Below are 18,035 nucleotides of genomic sequence, written 5' to 3' on the forward strand. Positions count from 1 at the left end.
TTATAATGTTTTTTTTTTTTTCCTTTTCAGTTTGACGCTGTCGTGCTGTTAAGGCACTGCTGTTGTAAATGGCAGCACATTCTACAAAATGATGATTGCATTTTATGGTGACGCTGTTGCATGAAATCTGAGAGGTTAATAGTTTGTGTTTTCATTTGGGTCTCGCTGTCCGACCACTTAACAACTGGGCTTTGACCGAGGATGTTTTCTTCCGTCTTGTTTTAACTCAGCATTTCAGATGTGATCGTGTAGCATTTAAAGAAATGTGTTTGAATTGTCACAAAAAGTAGGAAAAATTAGAAAAATGTAAAAGTGTTCATGGTAAAAACTGTTTGTGCTCCCGCAGAAAATGATTTTGACAGTGCCAGTTAAATATATATTACCGTACTATTGGCAATAATAAATATTAGAATTGCAAGTTTTAGTGCAGTTTTAATTATTAAACATATATAACTCAGCTGTGCACACGGCTTGACTGAACTACATTAAAATGCACTCTAAGTCTTTGCTGCTGCTCGAGCGTGTTGTTTTGAGAAAATGTCACTTTGTAATGTGCAAAGTTTAATTATAAGTGACATGGCGGAACCTGCGAGGAGCCTCATAATTCAATTTAAATTCACCAAATATTGCTCCGCTGTATCCTCTGCCTCTGCATGGGCTGGCTCGACGGAGAGAAGAAGGAAGTTGGCCTCTGGCTTTGCTCCTAGACAGAGTTTATCTAGCAACACCCAGCTGTCACTAGGAGACACATGCGCGCGCACACACACACACACTCACACACACGCGCAAGGAATGCTGGGAGCTTTAAAGTTCAGCGCAGTGTTTGTGAGTTTTTAGAAGACAGGAAGTGTTGAAGAAGATCCACTAGTGAGGCTTTAATCCTGTTTGGTTTTTCTTTGCGGGTTTTTAATCTCTGCGGCGGAATGTGTACGTGCACATGTGCCGTGCGTGTTGGCTTAAACGTGTGCGTTCACTTTCATCTGGAAGTGCGTCGAGCCCATCGCCACTTTGCCCCCCCCGAACCATGTAATACGATTGTGGGCTCAGCCATTTGCCTTTTTACCTTTCATGCTCTAAATGATTAAAAAAAAAAAAAAAAGAAAGAAAAATGCCCGGACAGTCCGGCCTTGACCTGAACTTTGGCCTGAAGCTCGTTTGGGAAGCTACACTGTTGCAGCACCTAAAAACAGCACAGAAAATAAACTATGCAGTAGTTTGAAAACGCTCAAATCAATCTGTGTACAACAAACAACCAAAGCAGTTAATGGCATTGTTTGCCATTGAGTCCAGGGGGGAAATGTCCAGAATGCTGTCTGTCTGTCACACAGTGGGGAAGAGTTCTAGAGGCTGATGATGATGATGATGATGATGATGATGATGATGATGATGATGATGATGATGGTGGCTCTAGGCAGGAAGGATCTCCTCAAGCCTTCTGTCAGTCAACGCAGCTGTCTGACTCTCTCGGAGGAGACGCTCCACTGTCTGTCCAGCTTGGTGGTCCTGGTGGCCCGTGATGGAGAACAGTTTGTTCAACGTCCTCCTCTCCTCCACCGCCTCAAAGGTGGCTGGAGCCCTCTCCATCAGTCTGCTGGTGTCACTGGCTGATGTGCTGCTGCCCTCCCAGCAGGCCGTGTGCTCTCAGAAGCAGCGGTTAGCAGTCAAAAGTTTGGACACACCTGTTTCTTCTTTATCTTGACTACTTTCTACACTGTAGATACACACTGAAGACATCAAATGACATCGCAAATGTTCAATACGTAAATATAGAAAAACCATGAAATCAGAAGTATGAGACTGCTGGTGTATCTCTGAGCATCTGCCCTCAGGTCAGAGCCTGCGTCCATCAACTGTAATCACATCACGTTGATCCTCACAGTGCTGCTGTGGTGACACTGTTTGCCTCGCGCTCTCGCGGCCCCGATGTGTGGACAGTCCTTAGATCCTCCGAGCCGCAGCAGCGCTGATGATAATCATTGACGTCAGTTAATCGAAACCAGGAAATTCCATTATTGGGGTCTTCCTCCGCGGGAACGCTGCTCTGATTGGAATCAAGCAGACACGTCGCAGCTCACAGATCACTTTGGACGACAGGGACGGTGATAGCGGTTGCTGTTGTTTGTTCCCCTTGAGATTTCCACACGCTTCTGTACGCTTTAAGGACCGACGTGTTTGCAATACGTTGCGGATTCAGCTTAGCATCAGCTTCGTTATACTACAGTACTAAATATGTCATCTGGAATGTTTTCAAATTAGAAATGCAAGATGAGATACTGAAGAAAGGTTTAATGAACATTTTCCTCGCCAACTTAAAAATGTGTTATTTTCGTCATTACTTTACAGCTCACATTAAAATCAGTTTAATGAAAGGATTGTCTTCACTACGACCTTGAGTTACCTACATGCACATTCCATTATGCTGTTTTGGTGACTTGGAAACATGAAGGAAAGATGCAAACTGGATGCTGTTGCTGTGGAGCAACATTAAGAACCTCTGAGACACCTAGTGGAGATAAAAAAACAACCAAAATAAAATGAAACTTAATTGCTTTTTTGCAAGCCTATAAGTGAATAATTATGCAAAGTTAATAACAAACTACATGGCACATTAGCTCGGTACAAGTCATCAAATTGCAATCACGGTACAACTTTGTTCAATTTGCCTAAATGGCATTTTGCAGTTCAAATAAATGCGTGGGTGTGAACCTTAAAACTTCTGTCTCTGAGTGCAGTCATCACCTACCAGTGTGTGTGTGTGTGTGTCTTCTTGTTCTGAGGAGCAGCAGTTTGAGCAACTTTTTTTGCACACTGAACTGGAACACATGACGTCTGACATCGGAATGATTTACTTTCACCGCAACTGTAAACCAACTGAGGTGCTGTGCAACACTCGCCAAATCATGTCAATGCAGTTTGTAGGTGGTAACACAACAAATCCCAGTAGACTGTGGATGGATGGAAAGTTAAAGCCCATTCGATGCCAAATGCATCAGATCTCTTCAAGTGTGTCTGCTGTCTAAACCAGTGGGTTGCTTTTTCATATCGCGTGTAACAGAGACACTGTGTTTCCTTTGGACAGAGTCTGTTGTTGTGAAAGATTCCACTGAGTTGTTTGTGGATTCTGGGTCAGACTAAAAGACTATCGGCCAACTGCTGACTATTCACCCGGTTTCATCAGAGTGAGTTTCTGCAGAACGTTCGACCTGCAGTGACCCAGATTCCTGAATTTTGATGTGGCTGGTGTAGACTGTAAAAATGTTATACAACGGGCGTTACATGTATTCCACCAATACACTTGTATACACACTGTCTTGATCATGATATTATAAGAGTGGTGTGCTAGTCTGTATGTTGGGAAGAAGTGAATCCTGAGAAGACAGAACCTGCCTCTGCCTGTGGCACAGGGAGCTTCGTCAAGCTGAGATGATGTCCTGTCCTACTGGAGATGTGGAGAAATGAACCTCGTGTTCGGTCTGGTGGTCTGGTAGGCAACCAGGTCTGGTTGACTATTTGCTTTTGTTTGTCAATGTTTGTTAAGAATGGTTGTTAGATTTTTCTGTTTTGATGACTTGTAAAAAATATTCCGTCTCCTCCTCCGTCCAATCATAACGCGTCATTTTCACTCGTCAGTGAACTGGTCACGTGACCCCGTATGTCACGTCTACTGACGTGTAAATGTGAAAAAGTGATTCCATGACACTTCTGCGATATTCCTCTATATAGGTACGTGTGAAAAACCTCCCCATGAGAGCGTCAGAACCATCTAGCCATATTTGAGAGGGTTTTCCGAGTTGAGCCGTTTCCATCACCAGTTTTTTATCGCGATATTTAGGTTTTTTGCACAATTCTAGGGGCGATGGAAAAGTAGCTTGTGATTCCCATTCATCTTCAATGAAGCTACAGCCACGAATTGCACAGCACAGCCCCTGCTCTCATGAATAATTGATCAAAACACATGAGGTAGACATACTGTACAGATAAAAGAAAACACATTAGCGAGGCCCTGCGCGATGGAATGAAACAGTCCAGTGGAAATACTGCTTTGTAACCAGTGGCACCAATCAAAAACAGTCTGACATTCTGAGCTGAGATGCCTCAACATGACTTCATGTCGATGGATGCTTCACCGAACACTGTTCCACTTTGACCCCTGATGCTGAGAGGTGCCACTGGTAACCACTCACCGCTGCCCAGCAACATCTCAAAGCCTTTTTGCTTAGTTCTGCCCCAGTTTGCTCCATCCGGCAGGTCGTGGGGGAGGAGGGCTTGGTTGTTAAACCAGCCGGTGGTAACATCCTGTAGCAGCGGGAATGTTTCTGAAGATGACCATGGATAATGGATGAACATTTGTACGTCGCTCGTAGAATCCATCAGAGAGAGTGGAATATGTTTCATCTTAAAGAAGGACTTTTTTCCCCTTCGTCTCCTTCTTTGTAGATCCGGGCAGCAGCCCATTAACTGTAACGTTAAGACCCAGAGTGGAGTGAAAGAGGTTCATTTGACTTGTCTTATGATTGGATGCTGGACTTGGCCTTCTGAGGGCCCGTTTAGACGAAGAGGGGGGTTTTTAGCGAAACTGCACAAACCAAAACCGCACATTATTGTTGGAAACGCTAACGTTCTTTATCGTTTCAGCTTTACGCTTACACAAAGCTGGCGGTTTCAATGAAACCGCACGTTTTTGGGCTGCAGTACCTTGAGTGGCCAGTAGGAAGAAAAGAAAATCACTATCCAGTTCTTATTATATATCAATGTCCAGGTCTTTTTCTCACAGCGCCACACAAGGCCTGGCATAAGTACTGCAGCGTTTTCAGTCGTTATGTCCAGACAAAAGAATGCAGTTTCCCGGGTTTCAGTTAACAGGAATATAAACAGAACTCTTCAAGATGTTCAGCGGGAAATTGAGAAATTTTGTGTTAACAATTAAACAGTTAAATTCCATCAGGAAATTCCCAACAGAGGGGCTAGAATTGTTCTCCTTAGAAGGAAATGATACTTTCACTAAAACGCCCTGCTTGTGCCGTTGGGATGTTCGACCTTTTGGAAATATGGCTTTCGGGTGGTGCACGTGAAAACTGCCTCGGTATGGATGCTCAAAAATGCACCAAACTCATTGATTTATCTCTATGTGATTGTGAGAACACGATATGAAATGAAATTAAATAAAATTTGGACCAGAAAAAAAATAGTTTTTCCTTTTAGCTCGTTTATTTTGATTTATAACCACAGGAAGTCACGAGAGTGAATACGCCTCAATATTTGCACAAACAAAGCGGTCATGACAGGAATTATGTTTTTCTCACACAAGTCTCTGATTGGCTCAGACTTCAACGAATGTACATTTTTGCCAGAGCACTTGAGCTGTGCCTTCAAGCAAATGTTTTTACTTTAAAAGTGGTTGAGTTCATATGTTGTAAAAGTTAAAGTTAAAGTTAAAAATGATGTCTCCTGTCTGAAAAGGCCAGACGGAAGACAGAGATCTTATGTTGAGTCCCAGGCAATGACGTTACCCTTAAAAGCGGAAGCATTTAAACTGATATAAACTTTATACTCCAAGTTTTTCTTTTTCTTTTTTTTTTGTTTTGATAATGAAATGAAAGTCCTGCTGCTCCTGCACTGCACTGTACAGTTCTGTCAGATGCATGAGAAATAGAGACGGGGCTGTCTGCAAAAACATCTCATTAGAGCCACATTCCAAGTTCTTATCTTTTTCATATTTCGCCAAATGGAGAGAGGATGTTTCATCACGTTGTATAAAGTGCGCACATCACATTGATGTATGATTCCCAGGCTTCAAATACACTTTCTCACATAAGTGACACATAAATAAAACAATCAGAATGCAGACATATTCAGGTTATAGAAAACACACACACACACACACACACACACACACACACACACACACACACACACACACACTGTCTGTTACTACAGTTTGTCCAGGTTTAGTCTCACTGTCCGTGTTTACTCCCCTGTCTGTCGCCCTCTGCCTTGCCGTTCTATTTCCACCAGGCCATCAAAGCACATCAAACTCACAGTTTCGACGCCGCTAAAAATAAACCCTGAATAATGTGAGTTTTCATCAGAGGAAGTTTCGGGAAGTAGTTTCTGCCTTGTGAAACACCACCACTAAAATAGATTTATGTGCGTTTGCCAAAAGTGACTTGACAATAGATGGCAAGTCAGTGGCCGGTAACTACTGTGTGGTACTACTGCCCCAGCTTACAGCGGAGTGGTAGTAGCAGTAATATTTGGCTTGATGTAGGGTTTCTATATGGGAAAAGCTTAACGTGCTGCGCGTAGATACGTTAATAAAAGTGTATGTATGCAGTACAATTAAAGTCATTTGGTTTTCCCACCAATAGAATGGTTCTTTTAAGGAAGCCTGGTGTGGACAATCCAGCTGCCTGGCAACGCGTTTCGTAAGTAACGACTGTGTCTTCAAATAAACCAACGAAGAAGAAGGAGGTGGACAAGGAATGCAGGTTTGGGGATGCAGGCCACCGTAGCTCACTGGCAAGCTCAGGAGGGGGAGGGAGAGTGTAAGGCGCCGCAATCTAAAATGTAACCACTCGATGTCGCTGTTTCTTCTTCAAAATCTCCAATTATTACAAACGTAACCTTTAAGTTGCCATCATTTCAATTAGGATGGGATTGTTTTTAACATGTTAAAAATCTTGTGTGTGTATTACAGTGGGGAAAAAATTGTCAGACCGGGTGAGCCATGAGGAAAAGGAGCACTGAAACATTTTCTGCCTTTAAAAACATCTTCATCCTTTTTGACGAGTTTGACGCGGTTCATCTTTCGGAGATACAAAAACTACATTCCTCCACTCTTCCCTGCTTGAAGTAGAGGAACCCTGACTTGGGCACACTGACTGCTGTTGACTGATCAGCTGATTTACCATTGACAGCTTTATTCTGCACGAGCGTTGGATGTCTGCTTGAAATCATCTCGTGGGCAAAAGCTCATGATTTTGTGGGCGAATCTTTCATCACTGAGCAGTGAGCTTCCCCCAGGCATCTAAAACACCACCTCTCCTCTGAAGGTAGTCTGCACTTGGCAAACAAATAAGGAGACATTTGCATGAGGGCGAAGTGTTAGTCTTCCTGCAGAAAGTGGGTCACTTCTCTGTCAGCGTCTGCTCCTAGCTCTGCATCAGCATGAGCGGCTCTGTAGGGAGGGTAAAAGTCACTGTAGTCACCTTGGCATCTCACCCCTGTACTCCTCACCTGGAGCTGGTTTGCATATCACATGGTGTGCGTTACCTTTTCCTGTCACTTTGCGATTCACGTCACCATTCTCCCTTTTAACTGTTCTCTTCGGCAGGACCCGGAAGGAATAATAGCTCCTCCGGCACCCTTTCCATTTCACAGCCATCTAATGTCTGTTTGGACTCAGCCTCTTGATGTTGAAAACACAATTTCATGCACTTCATAGACAAATTCTCGCTGTGACATACTTTTTTTTTTTTTGTTTGTTTATTTATTTTGGAAGTTTTGGGCACGGGATTGGCTCGCTGTCCCGTGTGGTTGAAAGTGTGTTTGACTATTCAGCTCCTCCCTGTGGAGGTGTATGATTCCCTCTCTAGGAGGAGACCTGGAGTGGACCCAGAACATGCTTGAAAGATTATATATCCCATCTGGTTTGGGATCCTTCCAGAATCTCCCAGAAAGAAAAAGTGTAGGACTTGTGAGCTGCCTCGCTTTCGCCTGCTGAGGCTGTGATTTGGGTGTGGGCCTCAGTTCTAATTAAATCTTCATGTCTCTGGAAGTGGTGAAGTCCAAGGTTTAGCGGTAATAAACTCGAGATGCTGGAAGTTTTGCTTGGGCTAACTCAAAAGAAAAGGGGGGGGGGGGGGGGGGGGTTCATGTTTCTCTACAGAGTGTTTATTCTGTGTTTTTTTTGTGTGTGACCTCGTTCCCACTGATTTGTGCCTGAAAGCAAAATAGCTGATATAAACAGCAGCAGAGCCAACAAACAAAACAGGACTGTGAACACAGTGAGTTCTGCTTCGCCTGATAGTTTTTTTCTTTCTTTTTATGCCACATTTTCACTTAAGTCTGTAAAGATTAGGTTTGATGAGGGATAATCCACACCGCTTGCATTTCAAGTTGCCCTCCTAAGAGGTAGGTGGCAGTGTTGGTTATGACGCGACTCAGAAAGCAGTTCAGCGGCCGTTTAACTGGTGGACATGACCACCAGTTTGGACCGGAGTGCATGGAGTGTCTCAGAAACAGGTCAGTCCCCCTGTAGACGGCTGCAGTCGCTGCGTTTCCATTACCGCTAGAGTGGCACAAAACCTAAACACGGCAATAAAACCTGGTGATGGAAACATCTCAACGTGGTAAAAAAAACCTCTCAGATATGGCTGAAAGGTTTTGACGCTCTCACGAGGTGGTTTTGCAGACGTATCCTTGTGGAGGAATATCGCATAAGTGTCACGGAAACATTTTTTTTTTTTTTGCCATTTACATTGGGGATCGGTTTTTCTGCACAGTTCAAGTCTAAAACACACCTGCACTGGCACCAGCGATGTCTCAGGCACGCAGACAGGCAGGCGGGAAATCTCAGAGTCAACGCTTGCGTAGGTGATGTCATAAAATCAAACTTTAGATCTGAAACTTGTCAGACGAGTACACAGCACGCAGCCTCCGACTGGAGAAATGCACTAAAACAGCCTCTACTTCTGAAGACTAAGATTTCGGCGTTGCTAAGGTGGTTGATGGCGACGCTATGTCCATTAATTATATTGAATCTTGGCAGAATATATGAATAAAATGAATGTGAGTCTCGACGGTGTCTCTGCGCGAACGATTAAGCCTGCGATTTTTGCCGCAAACGACATTCACGCGCAAACTCTGCGGGTGACGGAGAGGTTTTTTTTCCAAATGTCTGACGTCTCTCTCTGTCTCTCTCCCCTCAGTGAGCTTCACGGACTGCGGTGGGGAGAAGGTGTGCCTGGAGGTGGGTGAGCCCTCAGGTTTTGGGGTGAGCGAGGCCGGCGTCATCTCCACCTCGCGGCACTTCAGCCTGGCTGCCCTGGGCAAAGTGGAGGTCGTGGTCTACGCCCGGGACCAGCGGTCCAAGCAAGTCTGGAAGACCAAAGTGCATCTTCACGCCGCCCCACTCCAGGTAACGCAGCACGACAGGCGGAGCAGTGTTTGAAAGGGTTGCAGATGTTTTCATCATTAGCGGAGAAATGTTTTACAGCGGTGGGGAAAAAAACAGAAAGTCCACGCAATCTCAAATATTATTAAAAAAACCTTTTTACTGATATTTTTTGTGTGTGTTTCAAAATGTGCAATTTAACTAGAAAGACACAGTTCTTTTTTGTTTGTTTGTTAGTGACAAGAAAAAAATAGATTTAAAAATATTCACTACCAGTCAAAAGTTTGGCGACACCTTCTCGCGCAATATATTTTTTTTTATCTTACAACTTTCTACACTGCAGATAGAGACTGAAGACATCATTATGCAGCGAAGAAAAACACCTTCAGTAACTCTACATATGCTTTTTATGAAAGGTGGCTATGTGGAAGAATTTCAATATAAAACATGTTGGAGTTATTTTGACACTTTTATTGTCTCCTACATAATTCCATGTGCTTTCATGCGTAGTTTAATGCCTTCAGTGAGAAAGTGCAATGTCAACAGTCATGAAAATGAAAGAAAAGACATTCCATTCATTGGCTGAGTCCAAACCTTGGACCGGTCCAGTGGTGTATGTATAGATAGCGTCTGCGGCCGTGCGACTGCTGAGACAAAACTTAAGTCAAGCGGACATCTGTTGCCATGTGTCATACACAGCGGCGCTGCTAATAAGCCCTTCAACGTGTATTTAGACCAAGCGCTCGCGTCCATTGGCCCGGTGTTGCAGACGCGGACTAGGAATAGCCGGTTGCCATATGCTTTAGCTGCTCTCAGCATTGCCTGCTGCTGCTGTTGCTGTTGCTGCTGCTGTTGCTGTTGCTGTCCAGGGGCTGAATCACACAGAGTGATAGAGGCTGTCAACCCTCCCTATTGGAGGGGGGGGGAGGGGCTCAGAAGGGGTGACCATGGCAGTCGACAGCCAGTCGTTGCCTGGGGAGCAGTGTCAGCACTGCGTCCTTCAACCGAGGGGCAGCGCCGCAATGTTAAAACCAAGGGTGAGACCCACCGAGCCCCTCGGAGCAGCGCAGCATCGGTGTCCCGGTTGTGAATAGCGGGTTGTCAATCAATTAAATACATTTGCTGTTTATTCATATGTGTTCCTTCCTTCATGTTATTAATCATCAACTATTAACAATAAACTAGGAGCAAGACTGCTTGATGTCATGTATTTATCTTGCCCACATCAAAAATGTCAATGGTGCATTGCATTTTATTGGGCAGTATGTGAAGCCTTTACCAATATAAAACTCAGAAATCAAGCCAGATTTTACACACTGGCCCTTTAAAAGATCGACGGTAACGTTCTTAAAGAATAACAGGCGCATTGTTCTTTTGCAAGGACGCGGTCCTGTTTTACTCCCCCCCCCCCCCCCCCCACTGCTGCACTGTTTAACTTGTCTTCACCTTTTATCAATGCTTTGTCTGCCACAACCGAAGGACCGTGGATGGGAAGACAAACAATCAGTGAGCAAACGACTCGAGCTGAATAGCTGCGAAGAGATGGGGGAAGTAAAAATAACAAATGGCCTTGTGCTGCAGAGTGCCTCCCCTTTAATCTAATCCATCTGATAACTCGGCTCAGTTCAACTTGTACTTTGGCGACAACATCAGTCTTGATAAATGGGGAATGTTTATATACAGCTGCATAATACAACTGCTGCATTTCCATGAATTAGCATTGCAAAGTTCTGTTTTTCACAGCTGACAGCATGGCCTCTTTATTAATCAAATTGTTCCACATTCACGCCAAAAATACAACGGTTTCGCTTTGCCGTACGAACTACAATAAGCAGGACTACCTACAGAGAACGTGTGTCCTCACCTAACAACTTTCCATTTCCTGTTTTTGCCCACATTGGCCCGCGCTCATTGAGAATCTGCTGACAAAAACCTTGGTAAAATAGTGACGTTCACTTTCCAGTCCAGTTGGCACCTAAATTATTCACAGCAAGGGATCCTGAAATATTTTGTCTTCAGTGTGAAGCAGCGCAAACGAGTAAAAGTTGAACGATCTTTTTTTTCTGATTCGAGCTGAGAGGGACGGAGATGAAAAGGAAACAAAAGCAAGTATCTGCTGGTGGAAGTGCTGCGTGTTAAAACTGCTGAAAATCATTTTCCAACCTCCAGGGTCAGCGATTGAACCTGAGGCTGAATCGCAGATTTTCTTTCAGCGGGTTACTGCTCGCGACCTCTTCCAGGCCGCTTTGGGACACACGCAGACACAAACAAGCAAGCACGCACAAACGCACAAACGCTGCGTGACAGGTGGTGGTCATTTATCAGGCAGACAATAATGAGAACATTAATCCAAGTCTCAGGAATGAGGTCAGAAACTCCCTCTGTCGGCTTCCCAGCAGGCCAGCTCCCCCCCGCCCCGCTTTGGCCGCGTGTTGAATGTGTGGTGTGTGTGCGTGTGTGTGTTAGGGCTGTGACGATCAGTCGACGTAACCGATTACGTCGTGAAAATTGAAGCGTTGACGCGTCGTGTTATTGTTGTTGTAAATAGCTGAATGATAAAAATCACACTCCGGCAGCTTCATGCTCATTTGTACCTGCAGTGCAGTACTGAGCGCTGAGGGTGGCAGTGTCGCTCCTTGTTTACATCCTGCAAAGAAACAGAGAAGAAGAACGACTTTCTAAAAAAAAAAAAAAAAAAACAGAGGCTCGAAAACTCCGACCCAAAGTTTCTTAGGTTTAGAAATGTTTCTTTTAAAATGAAGCGGCGAAACACGTTTTGTGCAAACTCTGCGAAGCTCACCTAGCCTAGCATACTAGGGTAGCACTCGGGCGATACGCTAACACCGGAAACACCGATACCCCGGAGTCGCTGTAGCATCACGCACCGCAGAGAGCAGCTCACAAATAACGCCGTAGTCTATCTCCTCCAATTACACGCTTATTTGTTAATTAATCATCAGCCTATGAAAAAAAAATATATATCATGGAACAAGCTAGGTTAGCGAACGATAGTTCACTTTTCTTAAATGTGCAGTATTTAGTGAGTCACAGCCCCTGTCGATACTAGCGTTTATACCGAATTGTAACACTCTTTCACTCATCACTTATCAGCTGTGTTATTTAGGATATATTAATTCGATATTTAAGTTGTGAGAAATCTGTTTAAGCCACAACATTGCATATGGAAATATTGAAAATGTCCCCACTGTGGGACTAAGAAAGGAAATCTTATATAACCCTTAAATCGTGAATTGATATACCTATGATATTTTGCATTAAAAAAAAGTTTAACCACTATGTCACAGAAAAAAACGCATGCTGTCAGAGTACAACATTATAACACAGGTGTGAAGATTTAAGCAAGTTGGGTTGAACAAAAGTCCAAAATAGGTGGTGAAAATAAAGAGAAGATAATTATCGGAAAAATAATCGGGAAAAAAAAAAAAAAAATCAATAGATTTGTCAACAACAAAAATAATGGTTAGCTGCAGCCCATGTGTGTGTGTGTGTGTGTAGTCCTGAGTTCTTGTTTACTGTCTTGGCAGGTGAGAGCCGGTGATGCAACAGTGACTCAGCGGGTACCAGAGATCCTGTTTCCTCTGCACAGCGTGGTCGTCAGGGGCGACGGCACGGTGAGGCGGGTGAAGAGGGACTGGGTCATCCCACCCATCAACGTCCCCGAGAACTCCAGAGGACAGTTCCCCGAGGACCTCGTCAGGGTGAGACGCACGTGCACAGACATGCATACACACGCACGTGCGCACACACGCGCATAAAGCAGTGGGGTTTTGTTTATCAACTGATGTGCTGCAGTGCACTGGCGTACCCGTGAGATAATGTCAGGTATTTAACGATTTATGCCTTTATTGAAATTGGCATAGTTATAGCAGCATGTACAGTGCAAAAAAGAAGAATTAAAAATAAATAAATAAATAAATGAATAAAATATATAATCAAATTATTCACATATGAGTGAAAGTGTTAAGAAAATAAGTATATATATATAAACTCCTAGTCAAACGTTTGGACGCACCTGTTTCTTCTTTATCTTGACTACTTTCTACACTGTGGATAAACACTGAAGACATCAGATATATGGCCAAGATATGTGGATTAATTGCACAAGAAAAAAAATGTTAAAATGTTCAATACCTAAATATTTGATGTTTTATGTATTTTATATGAAGGGTGGCTATTCTAGACCATCTAAAATATAAAACTTGTTTGAGTTATTTAACACTTTTTTTGTTGAATCCATATTCCATATGTGTTCATGCATAGTTTTGATGTCTTGAGTGACAATCTACCATGTAAATAGTCATGAAAATGAAAGAAAAAACATTTTATGATATTTTCGATCCGTGGTGTGCCGTGCAATTTTTAATTTTAATTTTTTTTTTATTTTTACTATAACAAGTGTGCCGTGGCTCGAAAACGGTTGTGACGCACTGCTTGCTGCAAAGCCATGCTGTCGTGTCTTACAGTCGCTGCGACGCTCTTTGCACAGCCTCGCAGCGCCGGAAACGAGCAAAAGGAAATCAGTTAGAGCTCATTTGTTCAGTCAAGTGAAGTTCAATTCAACCAACGAAGAAGTATAAACAAAACATTCGCCGTAACACCCCAACTGAAATCAAAGCACTCAAGAGCCATTTGTGAAGGCCACATCCACAAAATGAAGCTAATCGTCGCGCCGGAAACGAAGGGAACGCGGTCGGCCCGCTCTCCAATGTAAACGCCGGGGCAGATCTTAATGCAGTCCGACGTGTCCTGGTAGCTGGGAGTATAAGGAATATAAAATAGATAAATAAATCAAAATCCCGTTTAACCCCTGCAATACCCAGGAGCCGTGACCTTAAAGGTCCGACAGGCCTGTGGGAGATGTACAGCGGTGCGCGGCGAAGCGGGGCATTTTCTTTAGACAAGAGCCGAAGTTTAAGTACGAATTGGAGAATTAGCTGCAGGCTGGCGCAGACATCCGAGCACTGGTGTAACATGATGAAATCTTCCCTCTGAAACTAAAAGAGGCTGCGGTCAGGCCCACAGCCTCTGTGAGCTACAGAAATGAGCAGGGGAAATATACGAAGGGAGAGCAATCCCCTGACACAATGCTCCTCTTGATTGTGATGGATTGCGATACAATTTTAAATATGTAATTATTCCAAAATCACTGTCATCAAGGGGAAATTGGAACATCTTTTATTTGACCTGCAAGAAACAGGATGATTTTTTTTTTTTAATTTTTTATTGCAGGTCTTGAAAATGACAGACATGTTTTATAATTGAGGACTTATTTGTGTTTTGTATTTTTTTTAGTAGCTTTAAAAAAAAAAATGTGTTGAGATTAAATGGCAGCAGACCAGGGACTGAGCCCAGGGAGGAGGTCCAGTAGTGTTGTAGTCAAGACGGCACCGAGCGACACCAAGACCTTATCAAGAGAAGAGAGCATCGAGACGGAGACCAGACTGAATATATCAAAGAAAAATAACAACCAAACAGAAGAAAATGACCAGTATCTCTTTTAAATTCCAGTTTGCTTCTAAATGGAACAGCAACATCTCTTTTCAGCAAGGTTTTGCTGCTTTGCCAACTGTTTTGAACCGTTTAAAAAATTAAAAACAACTTTGCTTCATAGAATGAACAAGGAATAAGGGGGCAGGGTGTCACTCTGGGTGTCACCAACAGAGCAAAACAGCAGCAGCTGGATTCTTTTCTGTTATTATCGTGTTATTACAGTGTTTCCCCGAGTCCGAGAGCCTTAAAAAGTGGTCTGGAGACCGAGAGCACCCTCCAGTTCTCCAACACCAGCTCGCAGACATTTGTTCTTGTGGCCAATTTAATAATTTATCCCAGAATCTATTCACGCTGCTGTTGATGCTTCTCTTGCTTCTCTGATGAAGCCTAACGGGGTAGAGCGAGTCCACGCCACACTCCGATTAATAACCATCAACTTAATGAAGGCTTTAAGAATGCAGATTAACTAATAGTAAGAGGGCACCCATCTGCTGGGACCAGTTGGCAACTCTGGGGTGATGGAGGGAGCTCAGTGGGAGAAGAGAAGAAAAAGACGCATGAAAACCATTAATAAAAGCTGTTTTGCTTCTCATTGCAATCATCCGAGGAAGATTTGATTTTTATGTTATTATTGATAAAAAATGTGCATCACTTTTCTTAACAGACCGTGTTAATCTGCCTTATCTGTCCATCTGTCTGGTTGTCCATTATTTCCCTCCCACCTTCCTCTAAAACCCTGATCTTGAAACTGTTTTTCTTTTAAGTTTATAGTAGCAGTAGTAGTAGTAGCAGTAGTTGTAGTAGTAGTAGTAGTAGTAGTAGTAGTAGTAGTAGTAGCAGTAGTTGTAGTAGTAGTAGTACTAGTAGTATTAGTAGTATCCTCAAAGATTTAGGGAGGAGCTTTGTCCTTTCCCTTTGTCAGTACACCTGTCACTGCAGACGTGTCTTCGTAATGTCGACCCAGGAAAGTCTGTTGATTTTTGCACCAGTCGTCAGTTTGAAACAGGTGGCAGCTTCCTGTCTTATTTGGTGGCGAGCAAAGTTTTTCCCAGTCCACAGTCAAAAAAAAAGTCAACAGTTTTTGTCCCTCTATTCTTAAAGTTTAGAGAAGCGTTTCTCAACTGATGGGTCGCGGCCCACTTTTGGTTCACGGCTTCGTGGACAGTGTCCCTTTTTTTCAGAAGAAGGGATTAAAAGAGAGAGAGAGAGAGAGACATTGGACTTTTATTTGAGATGTATATTATATATTTATTGCGACTTCATGACAATGTGAATAACGTGGCTCCGTAGACTCCACCAGGTGAGAACTACCTCTTTACAGGATGTAGTATTTTATCCATCCGTAACCTTCATTGATGTCGGTCACGTCTTCCCTTCAGTCAACTGAAACCTCGCTGATTTTCTACCTACGCTCTTCCTCTCTGTCCCAGATTCGCTCCGACCGGGACAAGAACCGGTTGCTGCGCTACAGTGTGACGGGCCCCGGAGCTGACCAACCCCCAACCGGCATCTTCATCATCAACCCAATTTCAGGGCAGCTGTCAGTGACCAAGCCTCTGGACAGAGAACACATCTCCAACTTCCATGTAAGACAATAAGCAAAGTTATGACAAAATGTTGTCTTTGAAGCCCCACCGGGGTGTTTGGCTCTTTATTGAAATGACTCTGGAAACACTGCAAACCTTGATGCAGTGACTTGCTTCCTCTCTCCTGCTCCGCTGCTCACTTCCCTGTTTAATCCAGGCTGGGGGGGGGGGGGGGGGGGGGGGCGCTGCGGCGGTCATCCATTTTTCATGACGCTCCTCACTCTCCCACACGCTTCTGCCGCGCCCCGCGACTAAAAGCGCAATGTCGTATCTCCGCCGTAAGAGTGTAAAGACACGAATGGTGGTTTTTCATTGAAGTGTAGTTTCCTGGAAAAGTCGTCGAGCGCTACGCCGGGTCGATGGCAAAGACGGCAGCGTCGTTTTATTTGGAAATATATGAAGTCATGAAAAATTAAAGAAAAGAGATATATATATAAAAAAAAAAAAGGAGAAGCTGCGGCTGCGGTAATTTCATCCGTGGGCTGTATAAATCTTTATTTCCAGTAGGAGAATAGATTACGAGGCTGCGCCATATTGTGCACAATGTCCCACAGACCCTTTCAAATCATTCAAATCGTTAGGAATCTGGCTGGAAAGTCACCTGATGGAGGTTGTTAACTTTGCTGGTGGGTCTGTGACCTTCCCCTTGTAAATCCCGGTGCCCTACGGTGGACCAAGAGAAACGCAGGAGAGCAGGATCATAAAAAAGATGCCATTACTTGTTATTATTCTGGAATTACTGCTGCAGTCGCAAATGGTGACGCTTGTTACAATTTATAGTGTGGGAATGAAGACGGAGAAGCTCTAAAGGTCATGACCTTTGTTGTGGAAGCTCTGGTCCACGTGACTTTAAAGCTCTTATAAGGATGAATACTGAATATTGCGTTGCCTTATGAGCATCATGGTGCTGTTTCATCAATGTGGAAAACATTTTTGGCTGTTTGTAGGTCCTACAGATCAGCGCTGGGCAAAGTGTTTGACTGGTGGAGCCGCAGTGGGGTCTAAAATGTGCCGGGGGGAGGGGGGAGCAGCAGCAGATGGATGGAGTGTTTTGGCGAGGAAACAATCCATCATGGGATGTGTCGAAAACATGTTGCTTTAAGGTCAATAGAAAATGAACCAAAGGCAAAGTTGCAACCAGATCAGCGTCTTTGAAGCCCCACCAGGGTGTTGAGCTCTTAGAACCACCCAGAACCACCCAGAACCACCAGGATGTTTAGCTCTTAGAACCACCCAGAACCACCCAGAACCACCAGGGTGTTCAGCCCTTTATTGAAATGACTCTGAGAACACTGAAAAAATTAATGAAATTATTTACTCACGATTTATATAATTTCTTTAAGTTCAGTGGGCCGGATTAAAATGCCTAACGGGCCGCATGTAGCCCCCGGGCCGTAGTTTGCCCATGCCTGGTAAAACATTCTGTTGTGTTTTCGTCGTGGATGTTTTTTTTTTTCTGCGTTAATTTTGTTTGACGGTTGACGGAAACTCAACATCTCACTGGTGGAAGGTCTTGAAGCACATTTCTCAGAATGTTACGTCATGAGAATGTAACAGCAACCAACGCCACTGCCACCGCCGCTACAGGCTGTTTACTTAGAAAAAGGGTGGAGGGGTGGGGGTGGGGGGGAGTCATGTATAATTCAGCTGGTTTCACCTCGTGCTGGGCTTGAAGTCTGACTCGTCTCCCAACATGTCAGCCGCTCGGCTTTCATTGCCATCACTGCTGGAGAGGCTCCCTCACTCCCTGCCTCACTCCCTGCCTCCCTCGTCCTCACTCCCTGCCTCACTCCCTGCCTCACTCCCTGCCTCCCTCGTCCTCA

The 18,035-nt window shown here is 44.0% G+C and overlaps 1 protein-coding gene across 1 annotated transcript in view; it reads left to right on the forward strand.

Annotated features, from left to right (window-relative positions):
• The window catches only part of LOC142900681 (cadherin-2-like), a 71,579-nt gene that overhangs the window by 29,303 nt on the left and 24,241 nt on the right, over window positions 1–18,035 (forward strand). Inside the window, exons 3-5 of the mRNA XM_076045099.1 lie at window positions 8,931–9,139; window positions 12,661–12,834; window positions 16,057–16,212. Of these exons, the coding sequence (XP_075901214.1) occupies window positions 8,931–9,139; window positions 12,661–12,834; window positions 16,057–16,212 (539 nt within the window). The remainder of the gene's footprint in view (window positions 1–8,930; window positions 9,140–12,660; window positions 12,835–16,056; window positions 16,213–18,035) is intronic.

This window comes from Nelusetta ayraudi, unplaced genomic scaffold (genome assembly GCF_046127955.1).
Source record: "Nelusetta ayraudi isolate G7.1 ecotype Tasmania unplaced genomic scaffold, CSIRO-AGI_Nayr_v1 ptg000084l, whole genome shotgun sequence".
Classification (NCBI taxonomy): Eukaryota; Metazoa; Chordata; class Actinopteri; order Tetraodontiformes; family Monacanthidae; genus Nelusetta; species Nelusetta ayraudi.